Source organism: Dermochelys coriacea, chromosome 9 (assembly GCF_009764565.3).
Source record: "Dermochelys coriacea isolate rDerCor1 chromosome 9, rDerCor1.pri.v4, whole genome shotgun sequence".
NCBI classification, from domain to species: domain Eukaryota; kingdom Metazoa; phylum Chordata; order Testudines; family Dermochelyidae; genus Dermochelys; species Dermochelys coriacea.
In genome coordinates, this window is record NC_050076.1 from 83,967,058 (window position 1) to 83,993,851 (window position 26,794).

The 26,794-nt window shown below is 44.0% G+C and overlaps 1 protein-coding gene across 4 annotated transcripts in view; it reads right to left on the minus strand.

Annotated features, from left to right (window-relative positions):
- The window catches only part of ZDHHC15 (zinc finger DHHC-type palmitoyltransferase 15), a 43,293-nt gene extending 16,988 nt beyond the window's left edge, over positions 1-26,305 (minus strand). For 2 of the 4 annotated variants that reach the window (XR_005294728.2, XR_005294730.2), the window contains exons 1-9: positions 26,053-26,229; positions 17,456-17,482; positions 12,612-12,706; positions 9,966-10,086; positions 7,617-7,686; positions 6,876-6,908; positions 5,173-5,293; positions 2,664-2,796; positions 607-733 (exon numbers count right to left, since the gene is read on the minus strand). Coding sequence is in view for 2 of the 4 variants with exons in the window: in XM_038415320.2 (XP_038271248.1) it covers positions 607-733; positions 2,664-2,796; positions 5,173-5,293; positions 6,876-6,908; positions 7,617-7,686; positions 9,966-10,086; positions 12,612-12,706; positions 17,456-17,482; positions 26,053-26,170 (845 nt within the window). In the remaining 2 variants the exon portion in view is untranslated. Of the gene's footprint in view, positions 1-606; positions 734-2,663; positions 2,797-5,172; positions 5,294-6,875; positions 6,909-7,616; positions 7,687-9,965; positions 10,087-12,611; positions 12,707-17,455; positions 17,483-23,507; positions 23,607-26,052 lie in introns of all 4 variants that reach the window. The other 2 variants (XM_043491836.1, XM_038415320.2) reach the window with 2 other exon arrangements.
- Positions 26,306-26,794: the final 489 nt, after the last annotated feature.

Consider the following 26,794-nt stretch of genomic DNA (forward strand, 5'->3'; position numbering starts at 1 on the left):
CAGTTTTGGAACCTTGTTTTGATGGAAGCTCATAGACCATGTTTTAAAGTGACTTTGATCTTGAATTCTTGCAAAAGATCAGTGGGATAAAGATTATAGTTCGAATTCATTACTGATGTAACTCAAATGGAGTTGAATTTAGCCCAATCGTTTAAATATAATTGAGAGATCACTAATTGTAATTGTTCTTGTGTGTGTATGTATGTGAGAGAGAGAGAGACAGACAGAGACGCACACACGCCAATACAGAAGGTGCAGACCAACTGTACACTATGAAGCTGTGCTCCGTGGCAGTTTCATTCAGCCATGTTAACAGGAAGCCTGGGGGGATAAGGCAAAGATGTTTGCTGATGGGTCTAGGACTGCCTAACCACCTTCCAGTCAGCAGTACAGGTGGAGGTGTAGCAATGAGGCTGCAGCAGCTGTTGCTTAGGAGTGACTCCCTAGCTACTTCTCAATCTACATGCGAGGACACCAGCTCCTCTTGATTCTTGCAGAACTTCGCAATAGATAACTGGTCGACACTCAGGCTGAGCCCAGGGACCAGGATTTGGCCCTCAGCTTCATTGTATTGGCCTCTTTTCCACTGTTTTGATTACCACTTACCTGGATACAATAGGTAGTAACCACAGCTTCTTTTCCTCTCCAAATACTTGCTGAAGATTCTTTATGAAGCCCAGATTGAATCCATTTTTATCTGCACCATTTTGAAACACTGGAGCTGAGAACGCCTCTATGGACAGTTGCCATCATAGGGGAAAAAATAAAAGAAGCAAATGTTAAATAAAATATTTTATGCTGAGGCTCCAACATAAGGCATCTAAGATTTTTCAAAACCTTGCTTTGTTACACATTAAAGTGATGGCACTGTATCCTCATGGGAATTTACAATGGACAAATCCTGAGGTCCCTTCCTCACTCATAAACTTCATCAAAATCAAAGGAAGCCCATTTAGACGTTAAGAAAATAATACATATTTTAATCAATGCAAAGTAAATTACCGTATTTATGCTATACAATAGCCATCTTTGAGTACACTAAGCCAGTGGTTCTTAACCACTGGTACATGTACCCCTGGGCATACTCAGAGGTCTTCCAGGGGGTACATCAACTCATCTATATATTTGTCTAGTTTTACAACAGGCTATATAAAAAGCATGAGAGAAATCAGTATAAACTAAAATTTCATACGGACAGTAATTGGTTTATACCGCTCTGTATACGATACACTGAAATGTAAGTAAAATATTTATATTCCAGTTGATTTATTTTATAATTATATGGTAAAAAATGAGAATGTAAGCATTTTTCAGTAACAGTGTGCTGTGACACTTTTGTATTTTTATGTCTGGTTTTGTAAGCAAGTAGTTTTTTAAGTGAGGTGAAAATTGGGGGTACACAAGACAAATCAGACTCCCGAAAGGGGTACAGTAGTCTGGAAAGGTTGAGAGCCACTGCATTCAGCAATTAAACATACCACACCATGGACCAAAATGGAAATGTTACAAGAATGAATGTGAAGATCACAGCCATTTCTTTTTGCATGCCTGTAAATCTTTACATTATTATTTCTCTTATCTTAAAATTGATGGCATGGATTTGGTTTTGCAGATGAAACCCATAGAATAATCATAAAACCAATTAACAATGTTTTCATTTAATCCCCAAACCAAAAATTATAAAATGAAGTTTATTATTTAATGTGTTTAAACATTCTTTCATGAGATTTGCTCTGAATTTCACTGGAAAGACACACAAATTGGAGAATTTCTTATCCGAAGACTGGAAGCATAAAATGGAAACAAATTCCCTTCTATGAACCATATCTCAAGTGTGGAAATTCAGAGTCACTTATCTATTAAGAGTTAGGGTAGGATACACAGACCCTGTGTTGAGAGATCAAAGCGGTACAGGGAGAAAATGATAAAATAGAGGGCATCAGAAACAGTATTTTTAAAATTACCTTCTACACTGTTGTGTAGAGACCTGATGCTTCAGGCCAGCACAAAGGCCTATGGATGAGTTCTAGTGCCCTTTGAAAACAAGTTTTCAAGGCAAACCTATACTAGGTCTGTGCAAGAAAGAGATTAATTTGTGTGTGGAACTTTGCTAAAAAAGTTTCAATTTTGTTTCAAGCCACTTTGTCATTTAAAAAATGGTAGTATCTGCATTGAAACACGTGATATTTGTGCTCTGATGTGAAACCTGATCTTCATCCAAATGCAGTTTCAAATTTTGAAACTTGGAAGTTTTTTGGCTCAAAAATCATGGAATTTCAGAAGTTTTTCACAAAACTGATTCAATTCCACATACCCCTACCCTCACTCACAATCAGAAAAGATGGATGTATTTTTGCTCAAATCTACTTGCTGTTTTACGGCCTACTCCAACAAACACAGGTGTAAGTAAATGTACTTACAGGTAGTCCCATTGATTTCAGTGAGTAAAGTAATGCATAAGTATTTGCAGGATCAGGCCCTTCTATTTTACAGCCTCCACGTCGCCAATTTAGCTTTTGTCAGCTGAAGAGGAAAACCTCCAGCAGCGTAAATTAGAAATCTTTTTATTTCAATGCTTTTTCAAATATTTGCTGGTATACCTAGAGGTGAACAGCACACGTTTTTTTAGAACATTGCTTTATGGTGTACACATGGAATCTTACCCAAAGTAGACCTGTTTCTACTGACGAGCCAGCAGTGGTAGCCAAAGAGAAACATCAGGCTTAGAAAGAACATAACTGCCACAAAAAGAAGGAAAAGGACATGGAACTTGGAATGTCCATTGGTCAATTCGTCCTAGAAATAAAGGCAAAAAAGGATAAAAGATATGAAAAAGAGGGAGAGAGAAATCTTGGTGCCTAAAGGAATCAGATGTTACACTGGATCTATTAAGGATGTATAGGATGTGTGGGGTTTTCAGACTTGCAGGAAAAAAAATCACCTCTCCCTACAATGAATAGACAAGACAAAGAAGAAATAAGCTGGCTCTTTCCCTCATCACTTCCAAAGCAGATATACAGTGGGGCTTTGCTATTAATTTTTTGTATGGAACTGGGCCATTATGTTCACAGTCCCCCATATGGGTCTGAGAAGTGTCTCCTATGCCCACAGTGAATTTGGCAGGCAATAACAAGTGCTTTCAAAGCATGTTCACATTCTGCTGAGTTTCCTTTAATCTTCACATTTTCCTGGATGCATATTAATACGCTGTCATCTTTTCCAATGGCTACATTCCAATTTAAGAGATCAGAAATTTGAACTCCCTCTCTCTCAGCTATAACAGCAATAAGCAGGTAAATCAAATGCTTGTGACAGATGTCTATAGTTAGTAAAAGCCCAGAAAATCTTACAGGTGGCTGAAATGCTTCATTTCACATGTTGGAGCATGAGGACCTCTCTGGCACTTAATTCCTGCAGTTTAGAGACAGACTGTACCTACCCCTTGCAAGTGAGCAAATGTGCAAGAGCCTTCCTCCACCTTACAAGTCCTACATAACGTAAGGGAGAGTTACAAAACCTTTGCCCTCCTGAGTACGTGGACTAATCCCATTAGTGCCCCACAGGGGTGACTGGGTTGGAGGTATGGTTTACAGCACCATCTGTTATAAAATTGAGGTCCAGAGAGATTAAGGGTACATCTACAATACAATAAAAACACCCACAGCTGGACCCAGAGCCCAGGCTCCAGCCTAAGCCCCAATGTCTACACTAAAATTTGATAGCCTTGTAGCCTGAGTCAGCTGACACAGGTCAGCTGCGGGTGTTTTATTGCAGTGTAGCCATACTCTAAGTGACTTGGCCAAAGTCACAAAGTGAACCAGCAGCACCAGTAGGCATTAGAAATCAAGAGTCTTGAGGTCCATCTCCTGTTCGGTCAGCGGACACTGTCTCCATATAAACCAACTGTAATATTAAGTAGTGCTCAGTATTTCAGTCCGACTTTTAAGCCAAAAAAGAAAAACTATAAGGAAACAATGAAGGTCAAAGCAGTTTCTTTGAATGCCATATCCTAAAATGAATGCGTGTAGATCAATGGCAGGACAAAGCTCTTTATATTAGTTCTAACTCAAAGAGAAGAGAAGAGGAGGGCAGGTGTACTGCAGGAACTAAGCTTATGGAGACAAGCAGGCAAGTAACACCATGAAAACTAACACCAAAGTAGGTTTCATTTACTTTTCCTCTCACTTGCTCCCTTAACACCCTAAACTTGATCCACAGGAGCAAGGATTCAGAGAAGGTTGGGAAAGTGGGTCTGGGAATTACAGGAAACAATGCATAAGTCACAGAAAAGAATATACTCCAAGTAATAGTTTCCTGAAATGCTAACGAAAATGCATATGTGGTGATCATGCAGCCACTTAATACATTTCAAATGTTGGTATCTTGCCAATTTTTACCCAGGAGACAACTATCCCCCCAGGCAATACAAGCACATAAAGAGTCGAGATGACATAATTTTTCAGTATTTCCCAAATAATAGTTGTACTTGGATTTAGGAAGATTCACTGTGTTCTGTTGCAAGATCACCACAACGAGGTACTGATTCTGACTTGCTTTATAATTCTACCTCTCTAGTCACAAAGGTCATTCCAGACATGACTGATATTCAATTGTAAATCTCATATCTGATCTCTCTCTCTGCGAGTCTTTACATTCCCCTTACACAATACATAGGACAGTTAAAAAAATGAATACACTAAAACTGCAACTGGCAACAATGATCCCTGTGCTATGTCGCTCAAGTCAGTTCTGGGACAGTATGTGTTACTCTTACCTTCATTCTCCCTCCATCACCCACTCCTCCTTATAGTTTAAACACACTCACTTGTATTTTGTTTAAAATTAGGCTGCAAGTTCTGGGCCCTAAAGACTGGCTGAAAAGATGCTCTTTTATGCACAAATTTGGTAGCATTTGCAGAAGAAATTTAAAAACAGGTTAAGCATTTTTCAGCCAAAACCTTTCTACAACTGGAGCCTATTTTCCCTTCAGTTTGTGCATATTTGCAACTCACAATGTGAGTTAAACGGACATAAAGAATTTAAGAAAAAGCCCCCTACTACTGAAATGCAATATAATTTTCTATGGAATGACAGTAAGAGTAACACAGCAGAGTTTAAAGCCACAATAAGAGTAATAAAATACATAAAAGTAACATGATTTCATACACTTACTGTCCAATACTTGATGACATACTTGAAGACTGTTGCAGCAATATACATGCAATACAACAGAGAATACATTAAAAACAGTAGAAAGAATTTGTAGTTAGAAAACCCAACGCAGTTATTCACCCTAAAGAATTAAAACAAAGTTGAAATCAGGATACTTACAGCACATGTGGTCCAAAGACAAGGAATACGAAAGTAATTTTTAAAATTTTAATGTAGGTGCTTGATTATACAAAACAATCTGTTCAATAATAGCTCCCCTTAGTGGTAACAATGACATGTAACTGAGTTCTTGGTTACTTTTGTATTTTACTTGCAAGCAAAAGTCACACCAAGCAAAACATGATACATGTATTTGATGACATCAAAAGACCAGACCTCCATCAGTTTGTCCTCGTTGCTAGTTTGTCACAGAGATGGGCTCAAGCTGCAAAATTCATATCTAGATTTCAAATATCCCAAACTCTGAAGGTACTCAGATTTGGGATTTTGATTTGGCTTGTATGGGCCATTTGGGCCTGATTCACCCCTGATGTCCACCTCGTGGAGTAATTTACACATGTGCAAAATGAGTGCAAAATGGTAGTAAATCAGAATTGTCCATTCACATTGGTGGTAGCGTCTTATACCCTCTTTATATATGGGGTGGGATCTGAGTTACTACAGAGATTTCTTTCCTGGGTATCTGGCTGGTTAATCTTGCCCACATGCTCAGGGTTCAGCTGGTCGCCATATTTGGGGTTGGGAAGGAATTTTCCTCCAGGGCAGATTGGAAGAGGCCCTGGGGGGTTTTCCCCTTCCTCTGCAGCATGGGGCACAGGTCACTTGAGAGAGGATTCTCTGCTCCTTGAAGTCTTTAAACCATGATTTGAGGACTTCAATAGCTCAGACATAGGTGAAAGGTTTATTGCAGGAGTGGGTGGGTGAGATTCAGTGGCCTCCATTGTGCAGGAGGTCAGACTAGATGATCATAATGGTCTCTTCTGACCTTAACATCTATGAATCTATGTGTAAATCTTTCCACTAGGTAGTAATCAGTGGTGCATCAGACTCGCATCTGGACCTGGGTTCAAATCTGGAACCCTCTACATTTGGGAATAAAATACGGGGGTACGTTTCAGACCCATGTCTGTGTTGCCTCTGGTTCCTGAAGCCTCCCTTCTAGTAAAGGGTAGGGAGTAGCAGAGCTGGGAAAACCCAATGACAGTAATTCAAAAATCTCAACACAGGTAGTTCTGGGAAATAAGTATATGGGGGCAAACTCTCAAAGTGTGACCTTTAATTTTTCAAGCACCATTCAGCAGACACTATCACATATGCCCAAATGACACCATTTCATACGCATACTGCATGCAAATATTGTTGGTGGGTGCAACTACTAACTGCTTGCCCAAATGATTATGTACCCAAAGGGAAAGGTAGGGCTGAGGCCCCTTTACAATTCTGGGTAATAATCTAAGAGTAGATTAGTTTATAACAGCTTCTAAAAATGCAGTTAATAAAACAAGAATATTCCTTATCTGTCCCTCAAAAGAAATCAAATGCTTCAAGCAAGTCTTCCCAGTATGTTCATTTCATACAGTGCTAAACACAAAAAGAGATGCATCCTCCATGATAAAAGAAAGAGGCATGCAGACACAATACCAACAAAAGCATTTAAATAGCCTTTACTTTCAGAAAGATACAGACCAATATCCTGGACATACCATGGGCAATGATGATCCATTTTTAACACACACCTGCAAAAGGAAACAAAAATAATACAACAAAGAGGATCCTTATGTTTCGAACTTAAACGGACTCATAAACAAAGACTCCACCAACTGTAGGTCAGCAACAAAGTCTTCTGTTTTGTGTTGGATTTCTACAAAGAGATAGATTTAAGATGGCTGCTATCATTCCATCATTCTTAAGGTAGGCACCATTTTTAAGGCTGACTGTTGTTGTTGTTGCTGTTGTTGTAAGAGCTACCGACATCCTTAGGGCTGTACAAGACAAAAAAATGAAGCTGGTTCCTGCTCTGGGGTGCTTACAATCTTTGCATTACCAATACATAGCGAAGGCCTGACATATTTAAAAAAAAAAAAAAAAAAGACTTTTTTGAGTGCACTGACAGTGGCTAGTGCCTTTCGTAAGTTGGCAAACCTTCCACCAGATTCACACCCATGCAGGCACAAGTGTAGGAAACTATAACCACAAAACATATTAGGACACAGTGTTTTAGGAGTGCAAATGCTAACACTTTCGTGCATGTAGGTGCTGGCACACATGCGCACAAGACCTAGCAGAAGTCCTTTTGATTGTTTCGTCCTTACTGTTTAGCTATTCTTGAACACAGGAAAACATTTGGGTACCTCTATGTATTTAAGTACATGTTCAAGACATTGTCATTTTTGTTGCTTAGCAGTGGCTCAATTCACTGGTGTCAAAACATTTCAACAACTTACATAGCACAAACAGAACAGTGGTGACAACGGTCAGGCTTGATTAGCTGGCATCTATCACAGAATCGAATAGCTAAAATTAAACACAGAAGTATTAGCGTTAGTAGTTAGTGTTAAATAATGAGCAAGAAGAGAACACACACTTAATATTCGGTTCATGTTCTCATCCTTTCCCTCATAACTGGCTTCCTAAACAACTTTACAGTTGATTCAGGCTGCCAGGCAAAAAACAGATAAATGGTGGTCCTAATACTCCTAGGGGCTGGCTTTGCAGTGAATGTACATCCAGCTTGAAGGTAGTCAAAAGAAACATAGAAACAGAATGTGTGTGTACATGTACATTTGTGTTGTGGCTTTGAAAAAGCTCCATTTAAACAATGGCCCAGTACAAAAGTTGTTTACTTCAGATCCTAAGTTTGCTGACTAAAGAATACACAGGCCTAAACGCTGCAGCGATTCCAACCAGAGAACTCCTTTAGGCTTCAACAAGAGTTCCATGTGTTACTCCTGAGGGCATTCTGTGCCAAAAAATTAAAAATTCTGCACACAATATTTTAAAATTCTGCAAATTGTATTTGTCAAATAAATGTAGAGGCTCCAGCATGACATTGGGGAGCACAGGCCACGGCTGCACAGAGGTGGGAAATCACTGTGCAGCTTTCCCCCGGGACACGGACTCAGCAGTGATGCTGCAACCAACTCTGACATAGTGCAAGGATTGGGCCTGCCCCAGAAACACCCCAGGGCCCTGCCCCTCTGTGCTAAGTGCACCATGTGTGGGCAGGCAGGCTCAGCAAGGCAAGATCCAAGTGTGGAGGGGCTTAGTGTGAGGGGATCCATGTGTGGGGTGAGAAGGTTCTGTGTCAGGCAACCTGCATGCGGGTGGCTCAGTGGGGGATCCGGTGCGGGGGGATCTGGATGCACAGGGGCTTGTTGGGGGGTTCTGTGTGCAACATTAATGGGACTCTGCGGGGGGGGTCCAGATGAAGGTGGTTGGGGCTCAGTGGGGTCTGTGTGTCTGGCTGTGGGGGGACAGAGCTTGGCAGGGGAGTCTGGGTGCAGGGGGGGTGCCTCAGTGGTGGGGTCCAGATGCAGGGCGAGTGGGGCTTGGTACGGTGGGGATCCGAGTGCAGGTGGCTTGTCAGGGTGGTCCAGGTGCAAGGGGAGTGGGGCTCATGGGGGGTGGGTTGTTTGCGGGGGGGGGGGTGAGGCTTGGTGGGAGGGTCTGGGTATGAGGGAGTTGGACGGATGGGGGAGCCGCTCCTCGTACAGTGATCCCTCCCTTTGCAGCTGAGGAGCAATAGGTGCAGGAAGCACATGGGGGGGTGGAGTTTGCAAAGCTTCCTACAGCTGGGGGAGAAATCTGAGGGTGGGTCTGACACAGCCCTGGATGCTGTGCTGGGGAAGAGGAAGTCCCATGTCCTCCCAGCTCAGCCGGGACTAGTAGCTGAGCCCAGCACAAGGTAGGAGCTACCAGCCGGGTCTTCCCCAGTCCTGCTCCTTGCCCCACAGTGATTTACCTCTCTGCAGGCTGCACTGGGCATCCAAAACATACTACTGGGGAGGGTCACATGACCGCTTTTGTGGCTTCCCTGTCAGAAAGTCATTTTTCTGCAGGGAAGCAAAGAATTCTGCTGGGGGAAAATGCGCAGTGGCACAGAATTCCCCCAGGAGTAACAATGTGTATCTGGCTGCAGAACTAGGTCCATAAGGGACAATAACTGTTGACCCATGGTCATTTATGGGACCATGTCCTGCAGTCTTTACTCAGGCCAAACCCTCTTTGAAATGGGGAAAAAAGAAAAAGGCTACAAGATTTGTTTCTACACATAGGTTTAGTTTGGCTTTCATATTTGAGGGGGCAGCTGCAATCAGGCCAAAGGGGCCATATGGTGGGAGTTGAGGGGAACATACAAATTCCATGCCTGCCCGAGCTTTCTGTTTTTGAGGGTGGGAGGGTGGCAGTACCCTCCTATTCCCCCCAAGCTATGCCCATGGTTCTACATTAAAAAGTATGGTCTGGGAACCCAACTACGGTCTCCAAACTATAAATACAGAAAGGAAGACAACATAAGGCTACTAAGCCCCCAGCACTCTACTTGAAAATGTAATAAATATTCAAGGATTTCTCGTTTTCCCCAATCAGGAAGGTTGGAAGAGGAAGCCAGGAAGGAAATCCTTTTAAACTAATAGTATTTCCTCAGCATTAAAGTTCTGAGCACTGAAATCCTTTAGCAGTATGTCTTGGCATGAGGGATTTGCTGTTACTGTTAGTATAAGATGGATTGCCAGCATACAATGCTTAGCATGATTGAATAGATTTACATCAACAGAGCCCTCTGCTTAGCTGACCTCCATTCCCTGTTCTTGTGTACACCGGCAACTTCCTTGCAATTTCGACAAGAATCTGCCTCTGCACCTCCGGTCTCTCTTCATTTTCATAGCGCTCTTTGTCAGCATAGGACATATGGAACTAGAAGCAGAAATGATGAGAGGACCAGTTATCCATGTGTAGTACAGTAATATTTCAAATGCAGGCCAGGTTGGAAAAGCCATTATCCTCCCACCACTTCCAAAGCACAAACATTAATCACACTTAGAAGAGCTTTCATTTAGGAGATAAACAGAGAGGTAATCACTGTTGGACAGACCAACTGCTGCGGAACTAACTGATTCACTCATAAGAGATACAAACTGAAATTGAGGTAAGAGCATAATAGATTAGCTTCACTACTACATGTTGCCTTAGATGTTTTCTCTTCATTAAATAACTAAAATAATAATGATGATGATGATAATAGCAGCAGCATTTACATTGCACTTTATGAGGCAGATTCTGTTCTCAGTTACGTTAGTTCAAATCTGGAGTATTCCACTGACATAAATGTACATCTTTGTAACTAAGCTCAGACTCTGGAGCTGTATTTTTAAACTGCTGCACAAACATTCATTAATTCAATCTCATAACAGCCTTCTGAGGTTGGTATTTTGCCAAATATTTTACCAAGGGGTAAAACAAAGCATAAAGAAGTGAAGTGACTTGAGTATAGTCAGACAGTAAATCAATGGCAGAGCAAAGATTAGAATCCAGGAACTCCTGGCTCCCAGTCCTGTACTCCAGTAAGTCATGCTCTCTGTCTTAAAAATATCTTAAAATTAAGAATACGATTTGTCAAGTAAATGAATCACAATCTACATTTTGGTGAAGTGATTCTTTCAAATGCCTCTTCTCCCTCATTGTTGTGCTCTTGGACAGTGATTTTTCCATTTCTATTATCACCATAGAAGGATATTTTGCTACTGGGATAGGTGTCTCCTATGTGTATATAGGCAGGGATTGGTAAATTAAACAATAGACACATCCCACAGTCATGTAATGTCAGAATTTCACCTTTCATTTAAAACAAAAAATATGTTTCAAGCCTTCAAGCTTGCCAACTCCCCCTCCATCCCCTGAAAATATGAAGCGAGTGTAATCAATGCAGTGACATTTGTCTGAGTCTGCAGATAGCCTCCAACAGAGGGCAGACCAGCCAACATTAGAACCAGGGAGAAAAATCACCTGGCCCCACACACACTCTAGGAGGCCACTCACATGCCTCCAAGGGTGCAAACACTGCTGCTGCTCAAGAAGCCCTGTCAGTGCACCCTTTGCACTACCAGTGCACCCTTTGGGGACCTCCTGGCAGACATGCCTAGGGCTCCATATTGTTTTAATCCAGCTCTGTATACAGGAGCCAAATCTCAAGGTCCTTACTCAGGAAAAATTCTCATGGAATTGGTGTGAAGTTAGACTGAGTAAGAACCTCAGGATTGGTTAAATCAGAGGTGGGCAAACTACGGCCATGCGTGCCACAACCGGCCTGCGGGACCGTCCTGCCCCGACCCTGAGCTCCCAGCTGGGGAGGCTAGCCCCCAGCCCCACCTCTGCTGTCCCCCTCCCCTGCAGCCTCAGTTTGCCGCACCGCCAGCGCTCTGGCCTGCCACTGCTGCCGGGCAGCACGGCAGTGTGGCTGGCTCCAGCCAGGCGGCAGGGCTGTGAGCTCCTGCTGCTCTGAGCGGCATGGTAAGGGAGCAGGGGGTTGGATGGGGGGCAGTCAGGGGACAGGGAGCGATTGGATGGGCAGAGGTTCGGGGGTGGTCAGGGGATTGGGAACGGGGGGTGGGGGTTGGATAGGCGTGGGAGTCCCGGGGGGCCTGTCAGGGGGCAGGCGTGTGGATAGGGGTCAGGGCAGTCAGAGGACAGGGGTCCTGGGGGCAAGTTGGATATGGGGTGGGGTCTCAGGGGGGACAGTTAGAGGTGGGGGGTTGGATGGGTCGGAGGTTCTGAGGGGGGCAGTCAGGGGGCAGGAAGTGGGAGGGGGCGGATAGTGGCCGGGGCCCAGGCTGTTTGGGGAGGCACAGCCTTCCCTACCCGGCCCTCCATACAGTTTCGCAACCCTGATGTAGCCCTTGGGCCAAAAAGTTTGCCCATCCCTTGGTTAAATGCTTGGGGATCGAAGACATTAAAATATGTAAATTAATAATAATAAATCCCGTTATCCTCAACCATTTAAAATCCTGTTAGCTCCTAAACCACTTGAAAGTAAAGCAAAGCAACATCAGGCCTGCTTTAAGCTCCCTAGACAACTTAATTTAAACAATTCTCAGAACCGTTCAACGGCACTCTTTTTTTATGTACAGCCACAGACATGTTTCCATCTAACCAGGAAGACTCATCAGTTGTCCTTGGCCACAGTAGCATAGGTGGATTTCTTGAATTCTCCTTTTGTCTCCACTTTCGTCTTAGGCTTGCCATGGATGAAAAGTACTTAGGCCTGGGCTACACTAGGGTGTGGGGGTGGTATTTCGAACTAAGATACACAGCTTCAGTTACACTATTCGCGTAGCTGAAGTCAAAGTATCTTAGTTCGACTTATCTGGCCGTCTTCACGGCGGCGAGTTGACCGTGGTGGCTCCCCCGTCGATCCAGTGGGTAGTGAAGACGTAGGCCCTTACCTTTTTATCTGGCTGCAGCGGGAGAGTATAAACGGACTTCCAGTATGTCCAAACAAAGAGCACAAAGATGACATGGAATATGCTGAGGTAGGCCACTAAGAGAAGAAAAGAATAATGAATCATAAGCAGAAGTCACTCTATACTCTTCACCATTCAGGGTGTTTCATTTTAAAAATATTATGCTCCAATGGAATTTTGTATCATGGGGAAAATCAAATATCTTATGAACTGTCAGCAACAGCTGTCAGAGCTCATGTGACAAAGCAAAATGGGAAAACATTTCTTTAAAGCAAGTAGGCAAAACAGGAAATGATCACAGCTGTGAGGCAGGGTTATAATTCATCAGCGATATCATTATCATATGAAAAACAAGGTACCTGGAGGAATCTTATTTCAATATACAAACTTCTTTACTTGAAACAATTTGGGAGGACATGAGATATTGAAATGAGGCATATGAGGAGATTCAGAAGGGCAAAGGGCAGTTCTGTATCAGCTTTGCAAAGCGCTTGGATATCTTTTTAAATGCTCAAACACACTACAATATTAACTACAGTTATATCCATGGGCAGTGGGTAGCATAGGAAGGGGAAGGCTGTGCCTCCCCAAACAGCCTGGCGTGGCCCTGCCCATGCTCCGCCCCCAGGACCCCTCCTGCCTGCTTCCAGTTCCTTTTCTGCTCTTCTGTGGTGGAGGCGCTGGGACAGGCAGGTTGGGGCTGGGGCACACTGCACTGCCCATCTGTCCAGCCAGTGCTCCGGGGCTGGAGGTGCTCCAGCTGTACCACCCACCCACCCGCCCAGTGCTAGGGTTGAGGGTGTGCGGGGGGGGGGGGGAGGGCTGCGGAGGGAGTGGTGCACTGGGCTCCAGCAGGCAGAAGTGGAGGGGCAGGGCCTCGGGTAGAGGGGGAAGGACTGCGGGTTAGCCTCCCCCAACGGCACGTTCACCCGCCACTCTTGGTTATATTTGCAATCAGGAGACAGCCTTATTTATAAGTGTGTCACTTAAATAGATGCAATATGTGCTTTTCCTGATCATGTTGATCTCAGAATTAATATGACCACCACAAGAAGAGTCAGAAGGCTATAGTCCAAGACAAATCCTGTTTCCTTACTCAGATTTTATGGACATTTAGCTAGTGTAAAGGCTGAGTACAGACTTGAAAATTTGGCCCTTTCAATGTGAACAACAACTTATCCACTTGGGGAGGGTATGTTATTGTTATCTTAAGTTTATTTATTTGAAGTGTGCTCATCACACTGCCTTTAGGCATGCACACAATTAAAAAAACCTCAAAAAAAAATCTATTGCAGAGCTGGGAATAGAACTCAGGTCCCCTGACTTCTGGTCTTGTTTCTTATCCACAAAATCATCCTTCTTCAGATAGCTTTTTTGCACAATTCTGTGCAATACGAGATTACACCTTCCTCTGAAGCATCCATGTTTCCCACTGTTGTTGACAGAATGCCTATTTAGATGCATTATTGGTCTTTCCACTGTGACATTCACTATATATATATACACATACACACATACACATAGAACTGGAGTATAGTAATTTAGGAAGTAATGTAGGATTCTCTGTGCATACCAATAATATACATGGTATGTACACATGTGCTGGACTGAAAAAATTCTGCGAGGTTGAGATGTCCTAAAAGCTCTATTTCACAGAGAAAGGAAAAAATAGTAGCTTACTTCACAACCCTTCCAAGACATTTTCCCTGCTCTTTCCCAGGATTTACTGAGTGACATCAGTAAAGAATTTCTACTCTGGATAGTGCAAAGTAGCCTTAAGCAATAAGAAACTCATCTCAGGAGTAATGGAATTCAGACTGGAAATGGCTCCCACTGGGGCAGATCCAAATACTCCACTGACTTCAGATAAAACAGTGTACTGCAGAACAGCAATGCACTGCTTTTGGGGGCACATATTTTTAAACAACATTGGCAGAATGAAAGAGACATAACTAAGGGATGCTAGTTATTTGGGAGTGGCAAGCCACTAACTCAGTCTGCAGTATCCCAGCAGGATAGGGCAAGCACTCAGTCATTCTTAAACCGGCATTTAAGGAGATAACTCTTTCTGAAGGTTTAGTTATGCTGGTTAGGTGGCACAAAAGGGCTTCTCTGAGAAAAAAGGATCAGGGTGAGCAAACTTTTCTCCAGAGAACTTACATGCACAGTGATTTAAGTTCACTGGAAAACTTTACAAATAAGATACATTTTGCTGGATCATCATTAACCTATTGCCATGTTTTCTACATTTCCTTTGTGACCACTTAAGATACTGGGGCAGTACTTTGCTGCAAAGAGAACCTGCTTGGTGCAGCACTGAAAGAGGGGGCCATCAGGGAGTGAGTTACAGCTCTCCCGTTCTCTGCCTTGGAAGCTTTTCTTGTCTGTTCTGTCTGACAGGGTCCTCAAGGGCCAGTCTGCCAAATGAGGATCAGTAAACCTGCTACTCCTCCCCATCCCCTGGGATGGGTTATATGGGAGCTATGTATGCCAGCTATACACCTGCTAGGGACTCTCCCATGCTGTGGAACTCTCCAGCAGGGGAGACAGTGCCAGAATACAACTCCTTTGTACCATTAAAGTAGCACAAAAGCGATGGAGCAGGACAGAGAATCTGGCTCAAAGGGCCAAATGACAAAACTCCCATTGACCCTGTAGCACAGGGCTGGAATTTAACCCACTGACAGTATGTGCCAATGGTAGCTCTGTCTAATCCTGCCTGCTCCTCCTGACTGATTTATTCAGTGACCTTGCAGTTGTTTCTGCTTCCGTGAGAATAAACTTTCACATTACTGAACGAATTTTGGAGTGGGAGTGTGCTAATAAAGTTTGCAAATGATACAAAGCTGGGAGGTATTGCCAATTCAGAGAAGTATCGGGATACTATACAGGAGGATCTGGATGACCTTGTAAACTGGAGTAATAGTAATAGGATGAAATTTAATAGTGAGAAGTGTAAGGTTATGCATTTAGGGATTAATAACAAGAATTTTAGTTATAAGTTGGGGACGCATCAATTAGAAGTAACTGAAGAGGAGAAGGACCTTGGAGTATTGGTTGATCATAGGATGACTATGAGCTGCCAATGTGATACGGCTGTGAAAAAAGCTAATGCGGTTTTGGGATGCATCAGGAGAGGCATTTCCAGTAGGGATAAGGAGGTTTTAGTACCATTATACAAGGCACTGGTGAGACCTCACCTAGAATACTGTGTGCAGTTCTGGTCTCTCATGTTTAAAAAGGATGAATTCAAACTGGAGCAGGTGCAGAGAAGGGCTACTAGGATGATCCAAGGAATGGAAAACTTGTCTTACGAAAGGAGACTTAAGGAGCTTGGCTAGTTTAGCCTAACTAAAAGAAGGTTGAAGGGAGATATGATTGCTCTCTATAAATATATCAGAGGGATAAATACAGGAGAGGGAGAGGAATTATTTCAGCTCAGCACCAATGTGGATAAAAGAACAAATGGGTATAAACTGGCCACCAGAAAGTTTAGACTTGAAATCAGATGAAGGTTTTTAACCATCAGAGGAGTGAAGTTTTGGAATAGCCTTCCAAGGGAAGCAGTGGGGGCAAAAGATCTATCTGGTTTTAAGATTCTACTCGATAAGTTTATGGAGGAGATGGTATGATGGGATTTTGGTAAGTAATTGATCTTTAAATATTCAGGGTAAATAGGCCTAATCCCCTGAGATGGAATATTAGATGGATGGGATCTGAGTTACCCAGGAAAGAATTTTCTGTGGTATCTGGCTGATGAATCTTGCCCATGTGCTCGGGGTTTGGCTGATGGCCTTGTTTGGGGTCGGGAAGGAATTTTCCTCCAGGGCAGATTGGAGAGGCCCTGGAGGTTTTTCGCCTCCCTCTGTAGCATGGGGCACGGGTCACTTCAGGGAGGCTTCTCTGCTCCTTGAAGTCTTTAAACCACGATTTGAGGACTTAAATAGCTCAGACATAGGTAAGGTTTTTTGTAGGAGTGGGTGGGTGAGATTCTGTGGCCTGCGCTGTGCAGGAGGTCGGACTAGATGATCAGAATGGTCCCTTCTGACCTTAGTATCTATGAATCTATGAATTTGAAGAAGGTGCACGCGAACAAGGAGAGTGCAGTGGTGAACTAGTAATGGGACATAAAACCTTTCACCCCTATGCCACTAGTTGTAATTCATATAGAGACTGTAGTCTGAAAGTCATTATCATTCAATGGCTGCCCAGGAGCCTATGGAAAATGAGTTTAGTGGTCTTGGTCAAGAGATGTCTATTTTACAAAACCATAACAAGTGGCATTAAATGATACAGCAATGAAGAACATTAATTGGGGCCACAGGGACTGAACTACTGTTTAGAGATAGTATTTTTACAGAAAAAGTAGGATAATGTATGTGAAGATGGTTTGGGAGCATGCCTCTTGCCCGTGTTGTACTTGTTCTGGGAATAAACAGAGGGTTTCCACTTCCAATTGGCACCTTTCACTAGCACGGAGAGAGGTTAGAACACTTCTCTTGATACATGCTGTACATATCCTGGTAATCTGCAATCGGGGGAAGGAAATATTGAAAGAGTATGATGGTTTAATGGAATTCTACAGGAAGTTATTGTTTGTAGTCTGCTGGAGCGTGGAAGTGTTTGCTTTTAAATTTTCTTGTTACTGAACTGAAAGATCCTACTATTTGGAGATTCAGCGCGAATACCATTTCCCTTCCTTCCCTTGAGAGCTGTATGTACATAAATATACAAAAAATGATTTTCAACTGCTTTCTTTTAAGTAGATGTTTATGCACTTTTGGAACTATGGACAAATGCCAAGGTATTTAATAAAATTCACCTACCTTGTTCTACAGGATTGGTTAGAGTCACTAAAAAAGAAAAAACAAGTATATGTTTATGCAACAGACCAAAGCAGTCTATAATCTTTTCTAAAACAAAATAAAAATAATAAAAAAAGAATTTCAATATGCTAGAAGACCAAAAAGAAATGGATTCCCAATTTTGATCATTAAACCATGATCAGACATAACACTACACCTGGGAAAGCATCTCTTTTCATTTATTCACTTGAATGGTCTCCATAATAAAATGTTCAATCATCTTAGTTACACTATTTTCCATTTCTACAAAACATAATTTTTCTCAGGAGTCCCAATGGTATTGATGCCTGCAGATAATCAGGGCTCCTCTAACAGCCAGTTCAAATAACATCTTCACTTATTTACTGATATGCCTGCTTGGAGCTAGTTTACAGCTGCTTTCATTTCTGCATTCTACAGGGATGTACAGTTAATTTTGTATCAATGTAAAATTAAAGTAGACTGTCATGGCCTAGCCAGGTAGCCAATCAGTGGTACTCTGCAATGACACACAGTGTCTTACTTGGACCCATCTAGCTGCAATCTGGATTAACAGGGCACCAAAAGCACTATGGAGCTCACTGCTTGCTTCAACCTGCAGGGAGGAGGGGTACATTGCTCAACAACTACTCTGAGTAAAGAGCAGTTGCCCCTAAGGAGGGAAGGGGAGAGCTGTGAGAGCTTTGTGTTGCTCAGCAGTTACCCCTGTAGGTTGATTTAAGGAGTGGCAAAATTGGCAAGCTGCAATAGGAGATCTGCCCAGTTCTCAGCTGGTGGTTAGTGGCTATGAAGCTGACCCTTGTTGGTGGATAAAAAGAACAAATTCTCAGGAAATGCACAAGTGTCATTAGCCACAATACATTTTTAGTAAAGAATCTAAGGTCCTAAAAGATCCTGTCATTTTAGTTGATACTTCTTCTTCCCCCATTTCCAAGTTTCTCTCTCTCTCTCTCTCTCTCTCTCTGGGGAGGGAACAAGATTAAAAAACCTCTGTTTCAGAAATTTGGGTGTTTTTGAACTCTGTTACAAGTAAGGCAAATATTTCTAAAACTGACAGTTGAATAAAAACACAGTTATTCTGTCTAGGAAACTGAAGTTACGCAGGTACTTTATACATATGATCAGACACTGAGATACAGCTTAGCTTGTGTAATTACACCTCTGATTTTTTTCAAAAAGTTTCAACACCTTTTGGCAAACACTCATAAACAAACAAGCTTTTGGGTTGTGACTTCATTTTCTCCAACAAGCTAAACCTATTGGGATCAAGACAGTATTTAAAAGGGAGACTTCTCCAAGGAAAACACAGGGTTCTACAGGAAGAGATACTGATGAATTAAGAGAAGTTGTTGGTACATATTGTGGTATTAAGGAGCTCCTACTACTCTCGACTGTCTTGGGGTCATATGATTTAGATGAAGAGTGATAAATGCTTACGTTAGAATGACAACACACAATCTCTTATGTCAGTAGCAGGCACCATACAAGTTTAGAAGACAGGGTAAAACCACCTTGAAAACTGAGCAGATCTGATCCACATTTATCTAGAAACAATGGCTGGCCCCTCCATGCCATTTTTAGAGTAATTATTCAGCTTCTGGGAAAACATTAATGCTCTAGCCTTTTGGAACTCCCAATGTTTCCAAAACAGCTGCGGTTTCTACCTGGGTAAATAAGACTTAACTACATCAAATTTAATCTCATCAGTTTATCTCATACCCATGACATAACTCAGAACATAACTCAGGTCCAACCCCCTATGCTGAGGGCAGGGCTGAGTAAACCTGGACCATCCCTGACAGTTGTATGTTTAACCTGCTCTTAAAAACCTCCAATAATGGGGATTCCACAATCTCTCTTGGAAGTCTATTCCAGATCTTAACTACCCTTATAGTTAGAACATTTTCTAATATCTAATCTAAATCTCCCTTGCCGCAGATTAAGCCTATTACTTCCTGTCCTACCTGAAAGTCCTCTTTATAACAACCTTTAACACACAGGAAGACTGTTATCAGGTCCCCGACTCAGGCTTCTTTTCTTAAGACTAAACACACCCAGTTTTTTTAGCCTTTCGTCACAGGTCAGGTTTTCTAAATCTTTTATCTTTTTTGTTGTTTTCCTCTGGACGCTCTCAATTTAACAAGATCTTTTCTAAAGTGTGGCCCCCAGAATTGGACACACTACTGTAGCTGAGGCATGAGCAGTTCTGAGTGTATCAGGACAATTACCTCCCATTTAACATTCCTGTTCGTACACCTCAAAATGACGTCATTTTTTTGTAACAGCATCACATTGTTGACTCACATTCAATTTGTGATCCACTATAACCACCAAATCCTTTTCAGCAGTACTTCCATCTAGCCAGTTGCTCCCCATTTTGTAGTTGTGCATTTGATTTTTCCTTCTTAAGTGTAGTGCTTTGCACTTGGTTTTACTGAATTTTGTCTTGTTGATTCCAGACCACTTCTCCAATTTGTCAAGGCCATTTTGAATGCTAATCCTGTCTTCCAAAGCACTTGCAATCCCTCCCAGCTTGGTATCGTCCACAAATTTAATAAGCATACTCCCCATTCCATTTTCATTAGTGAAAATACTGAACAGTACCTGACCCAGAATTGACTGCTGCAGGACCGCACTAGAAACACCCTCCCAGTTTGACAGCGATACATTGATAATTACTCTTTGAATATGGTCTTTCAACCAGTTCACATGGAAAATACAAATTAGAATAGGAACTGAGATGTATTGCGTATGTTGATGAAGATGGCTTTTGTTAATGCCATGCTATCTGGTACTTTTGAGCCGTAGGCTATTTGAAATTAGCTAAGTAATCAGGTTTTTATAGATGAAAAATACAGCAAAATTTATCATTTGTCTATGCATGGTCGCTTATTCACATTTGAATATGCAATATCCTCTTCCCTTTTCTTTGATTCTTTGAAAATCAGCACTACAAGGCCTCACTAGCATTACACAACTGCTGCCCGGCTCTCTCCGAAGGCTCATTTTGATGCCCACAATAGGACCCCCCCATGCATCATAAGCCCAAGGTTCTGCTTTAGTGGGAGTGGAAGCTTTAACCCAGGGATTGGCAACCTTTGGCACGCAACCCACCAGGGTAAGCCACCTGGTGGGCCAGGCCGGTTTGTTTACCTGCCGCGTCCGCAGGTTCGGCCGATTGCATCTCCCACTGGCCGCGGTTCGCTGTTTCAAGCCAATGGGGGCTGTGGGAAGCAGCGGCCAGCACATCCCTCGGTCCGCACCGCTTCCCACAATCCCCATTAGCCTGAAGTGGCAAACTGCGGCCAGTGGGAGCTGCGATCGGCCGAACCTGCGGATGCAGAAGGTAAACAAACTGGTCCAGCCCATCGGGGGGCTTACCCTGGTGGGCCGCATGCCAAACGTTGCCAATCCCTGCTTTAACTCTATGGTTTTGCAACAGTTTGTTCTTTTTCCTCTTCCTTGACGTGGCATAATATTCACAACTCCAGCACACTCATTCCCTATCATTCTCATGCTGTGGTAGCATCCACCACACAGTCACTGGAACCAGACCCCCTCTGAAGCATGGCTTTAAATCCAAATTAGGCAGCAATAGCTGCAGTGATAATAGCATGAGATATTCCCTCTGGAATAGGGTACATCAGCTCTATACTGTTTCAAACTCACAGTGGTACTATGTTACAGAATCTGTTTAAAAGAAAAATTGTATTATGCCAAGAGTTTGGAAGGGCCAACTTTGTGCTCTAAGCATCAGTTTTCAGATATGTGCATTCCCTAGAAAAGCAGATTCAAATCCTAAGAGCATCAATTCAGCCATTCATTCTTCCAATACAGATAAACTAAGTTTCATACAGTTATTGTGTTTGGGGGGGGGTGTTTGCACACATCTCTTTTAGGTGAAGTTTTAGACATTGAGGTCCTGTCTGCTCTGCATGGGCTTTGAAGAGACCAATGGTTTGACCAAGAACACAGGAAACAAACTTCTTCTTCTTCCGTCACTGTCACCCTGTTTGAAACACTTCACCCAGCTTGTGGCTGCAGAACAATCTACAGTTGAAAAGCGTGATATGGGCCTGTGAAAGTAGATAAAAGGAATTTGGATGCTGACTTTAATGGGAGTTGGATTTGATCTTATAAGAACTAAATATTATTATTACTAAATTTATATAGCCCTTCTATCTAAACACTTTCCAAAACTCCAATGGTACTTTAGGTATATATTTTGTTAACCTCTTTATATAATTGGGATAATAAACCACTGACCATACCTGCGCAGCTGGGGGTTACAGTCCCTTTAAATTAATTCCTAAAAGGAATAAAGTAGTTCTAATCTCAGTAAAAGGAAAATAAAAAAAAGTCCTGGGGTGGCTTCTCTTGACTACATGTTGAAATGAAACACAACAAATGCAGGGCAACTTCCTTGTACCTTGTCCAACTGTAGAAAAACAAAACTAGATCTTAGCATGGTTACTACCTTGGCTACCACCAGTACTGTCCTTCTGAGCACAAGACAAGCAAATGTTTCTGCAGTTTAGCCACTCCCCTCATTGGGGTCTGGTTCAAGAGCCTTCTAGATTAGGAGGAGACCAGAAAGCAGCTCTTTTCTCATCTCAGAAACATCCCTCACTCCTCTCTCGTGACCTCTGCTTCCTTTATTTGGCTTTACACCAATAAAGAGACACAGCCATCAGTTCCACCTCTCAGTTGCTTAACAAACACAGCTGTCAGCTCTTCTTTCCAGGACTGACAGCTCTACCCATCTCTTTTAGGTGCAGTGTCTTCCTTTCTGCCTAGTGAGAAGTTTTAACTCCTTCTTGGGCACATAAGTGGTGACCCATGAAGGGACTCAGGCTTTGTGATGCCTTTTAGGTGCCTAGACACGAATGCTGCTGAGATCCAGAAAGACTGAGTTAGGCACCTAGGTTCCTTATAAAATGAATGAGGAAGGATAGGCTCCTGAGATTGTAATCCACAAAGCCAGCATGCTAGGTGGAGAGCCACCTAAGCTAGCCAATGAGAGATGCTGACCAGAGGGGTGTATGTTAAGCCCGGCCCTTCTCACAGACATAAGCACTTAACTATGGGCTGCAAGGAGGCATTTATCTTTACTAGTGACCCAGGACCCAGAGGAAGATAGGCAATTGGTCACCAAAGCTGCACATGGGGCCCAAACCAAATGACAGGAGGACCAGGAAGACTTCCCATATAACCTGTAGTCTAATGCAGAGGGTAATCCTCCAGGATGCTGGAGACACTCCTGATTCAAGTCCCCCTTCCTACTGAGGGGTAGAAGGGATTTGAGCAGGGATCTGCCACCTGACAGGAGAGTGCTCTAATCACTAGGCTACAGAGTCATTTTAACTCTTTCTCTGGCCCAATTACTATTTATTATTCCATTGTTTAAATCAGTGGTTCCCAAACTTGTTCCACTGCAGGTGCGGGGAAAGCCCCTGGCGGGCCGGACTGGTTTGTTTACCTGGCGCATCCGCAGGTTTGGCCGATCACGGCTCCCAGCGGCTGCGGTTCGCTGCTCCAGGCCAATGGGAGCAGCGAACTGTGGCCACTGGGAGCCGCGATTGGCCAAACCTGCGGACATGGCAGGTAAACAAACTGGCCCGGCCCACAAGGGGCTTTCCCTGCACAAGCGGCGGAACAAGTTTGGGAACCACTGGTTTAAATTAAAGTGGAATGCTTTCAATAGGAGAGACTGAGGAAGACCTACATCAGGATATTCCATAGTTTGGTGGCTAGGGCACTCACCTGATCTATCTCTAGCACCTAGAGAAAGGCTGCAGTGCACATACCCAGAGGTGCTGAGTGAGTTTAGGCACCTGTTGGATTAGGTGGCAGCCAAGTAGGAGTTTTAAGGACTGCAATGGTGCTTAAAAACAGGATTCAGGTGCTTATAAATGGGATGTAGGTGCCTAAATACCTTCAATGATTGCACCCAGACATCCTACCACAAAGTGCTATAGAAATGTTAAATACTATTACACGCATCATATTATTTTAAACTTGCCTGCAAACTTACTAATAATCACTTTACTCTCTTAGGTAATACTGCGACAAAGCAATTTATTGTAGACAGCACTGATTGTTCTTATAAGTTGGTCATTCAAGTAGCAAAAGCCTAGGTTAGATAAAGAGATAAAAGAAATTGGTCTGCACTGCACAGCACCACTCACTATTCTTTATTTAATTTAAATGGAAACCACCTTTAAATACGGTTCAGGGCCATTAACATGAAATTTTATTGCAGGTCTGTGTCTCCCCCAACCCCCTCAATTTCATATTTATTTTTATGAACCCATCGCCTTAGCATCTGAGAATATGAGATTCAGATTCAACTCCACATTCAACAGCCAACAATACCAGTTCAATATTAGCTAAGAAAAGAACTCAGTCATGAATCTGGGGTAGTGGGATGCCCAGTGCACCACAAACATTCCCCAAATTAATCGCATCCTGGAACTGGCATACAAATGGGAAACGCAAAAAAACTTTAAAAACAAACTCAAATGAGAAACCGCAGAACTGGAATTAATTTGCAAACTGGACACCATCAAATTAGGCTTGAATAAAGACTGGGAGCGGATGGGTCATTACACAAACTAAAAACTATTTCTCCATGCTAATTTTCTCCCCTAATGTTACTCACACCTTCTTGTCAATTGTTTGAAATGGGCCATCCTGATTATCACTACAAAAGGTTTTTTTCCTCCTGCTGAGAACAGCCCACCTTAATTGATTTGTCTCATTAGAGTTGGTATGGCAACCCCCATCTTTTCACCTTCTTTCTGTGTGTGTGTGTGTGCATATAAATATATATATCTTCCTACTGCATTTTCCACTCCTTGCATCTGATGAAATGGGTTTTAGCCCACGAAAGCTTATGCCCAAATAAATTTGTTAGTCTCTAAGGTACAACAAGTACTCCTCGTTTTTTTTTTTTTTTGCTGATACAGACTCACATGGCTACCTCTCTGAAACAAATATATCTATCATGAGAACAAGTCACTTTCTACGTTTAAGGTTACATCTATAGTACCAACTACGGGGTGTGATTCCCCTGCTCGTTTACACATACTCCCCTCTGCTACTGCAGCTGTATAGACATAGCAAGATGCAAAGATCAGAGCCACCTCTCCAACTCTACTGAAACTCATGATAAATGACATTCCCTGTGGACCCAACCATGCCAACACAAGACCAGATGAATCATCCTATTAAGACTCAGTAATACTAGCAGAGTCAGGGTCCTTATCCATAATAACTTCACAAATAATGGTGTCTTTGTGAGCTACTGCTCTTGCATTGGACAATGCAAACACAAAGTTAGTCACTGTTACTCAATGTCTTGCACTTCTGAGATGAAAGTCAATGCAAGATCAGTGGTGACAGATGTTGTGTCCAAGTGACCATAAATGCTGACCAACTGGTCTATACCTGGATGTGTCTCTTTTCTGTGTAATCTACCCAAGAAGAATTCAAAGGGCCCATGCGGAAAGAATTTATTTACGGCCAAACGTGCAGCTCAATACAAACGCTGCTGCTCCCACCCCGCATATTAATGCCGATTTTACTACCATCATAGTGTTGTCAACTCTCATGGTATCACAAGTCTCAAAATATTTAGGGTTTTGTGTCAAGCCCAAACTCTTGGAATCACACAATCATAAGATTCTCAGCTTTTCTTTCTTTAAAAAAAGATTCTAGCGTTCATCGTTGCAGGAAAAAGCTTGAGCCTTTACTCAAATCCCAGAAGGCAAATAATAAGCATCTAAAAACTATTATTTTTACAGTTGCCATTATTCTGGGGGGCCTAAATAGTGATTTTTAAAGAACACTTAAGAGTTGGCAATGCTGCTGCCATCCTCACAGGAGAGAATGTGTTTCTCCCCATCTCCTCCCCAGTCTAGAAGGGAACGAATCCTCCCCTCCCCCCCCCCAGGCTGGGGCCAAATATTTAGGCTCTTTCCCCTTGCCAGACTCTGTTCAATCCCCCCCTCTTCTTCTGGGAGACCCCACATACACATCCCACTCATATACAGGGTGGGGGGGAAATACGGGAGTGTCAGCTTCTATCTCACCCCAGGTTACTGTCGCTGCTTCACACAATCACATTTATTCATCCAGTGCCCCCCCATCCTGTTCCCCAGTCTCCCAAGCAGAACTTCACTCCCCCACTCATCCAAATTTCAGGTCCCTGGCCAGGCCCAAGCAGAACCCCCCCAGCCCAGCCGGGCAGAGCCCCCGCCCCCGCCCCCAGCCCAGCCGGACAAAGCCCCCCTCACCTAGGGACAGCCCCCCCCAGCCCAGCCGGGCAGAGCCTCCCTCACCCAGGGGCAGCCCCCCCCCAGCCCAGCCGGGCAGAGCCCCCGCCCCCGCACCCAGCCCAGCCGGACAAAGCCCCCCCCAGCCCAGCCGGGCAGAGCCCCCGCCCCCGCACCCAGCCCAGCCGGGCAGAGCCCCCCTCACCCAGGGACAGCCCCCCCAGCTCTGCCGGGCAGAGCCCCCTTACCCAGGGACAGCCCCCCCCTCCAGCCCAGCCGGGCAGAGCCCCCTCCCACACTCACCCAGGCAGAGCTCGCACACGTAGGCGTAGTAGGACCAGAGCACCACCAGGGTGATGATAGCGACCGGCACCCAGGCGAGCACCCGCTGGCAGCACCGCAGCCCCCTAGACAGAGCCATCTTCTCCCCGGCCCCATCCGCATCGGCGATCCATTGAGAGGGGCTGGCGCAGGGCGGGGAGGCCGGCGACTCGGAACTCCACTGAGGCGGCCTGGAACGCCGCGCCTGGCGGAGGTCCGGCGCCGCAGCGCCACCTGGCGGGGACTGCGCTGGCAGTGCACAGCAAAGGCCGCTCCCACCGAGCGGGAGGAGCCGGGGCAGGGCGGAGGGCGTGGCCATGGGCCGCGTGGTGGGAGCCCAGCTGGTGGGCGGGACCGTATCGTTCCCCTGTTGGGCCAGAGGGAAGTGGAGCTGCCTGGAGCCAAGGAAGAGCTCTGGGAAGGCCAGAGCGTCTCTCCCCCCAACAGCAGTTGGTCCAGTGACCGCTGCGGGTAAAAGGAAAATCACCTACTGTCAAAATTACCCTTGAAAATCCCGTAACGCGCCCACACAGTACAGCATCCGCTAGAACAGGGGTCGGCCACCTATGGCACACGAGCCGATTTTTTTTTTAAATGGCACACTGCGGGTCCCGGCCGCTGGCCCCGCTCAGCCCCCTGCCCGCCTGGGGGCTCAGGGCGGCCGGGAGCCCGGCTGCCAGGAGCTGGCGGATGGAAGCCCAGGCCGGCAGCGGGCTGAGCCACT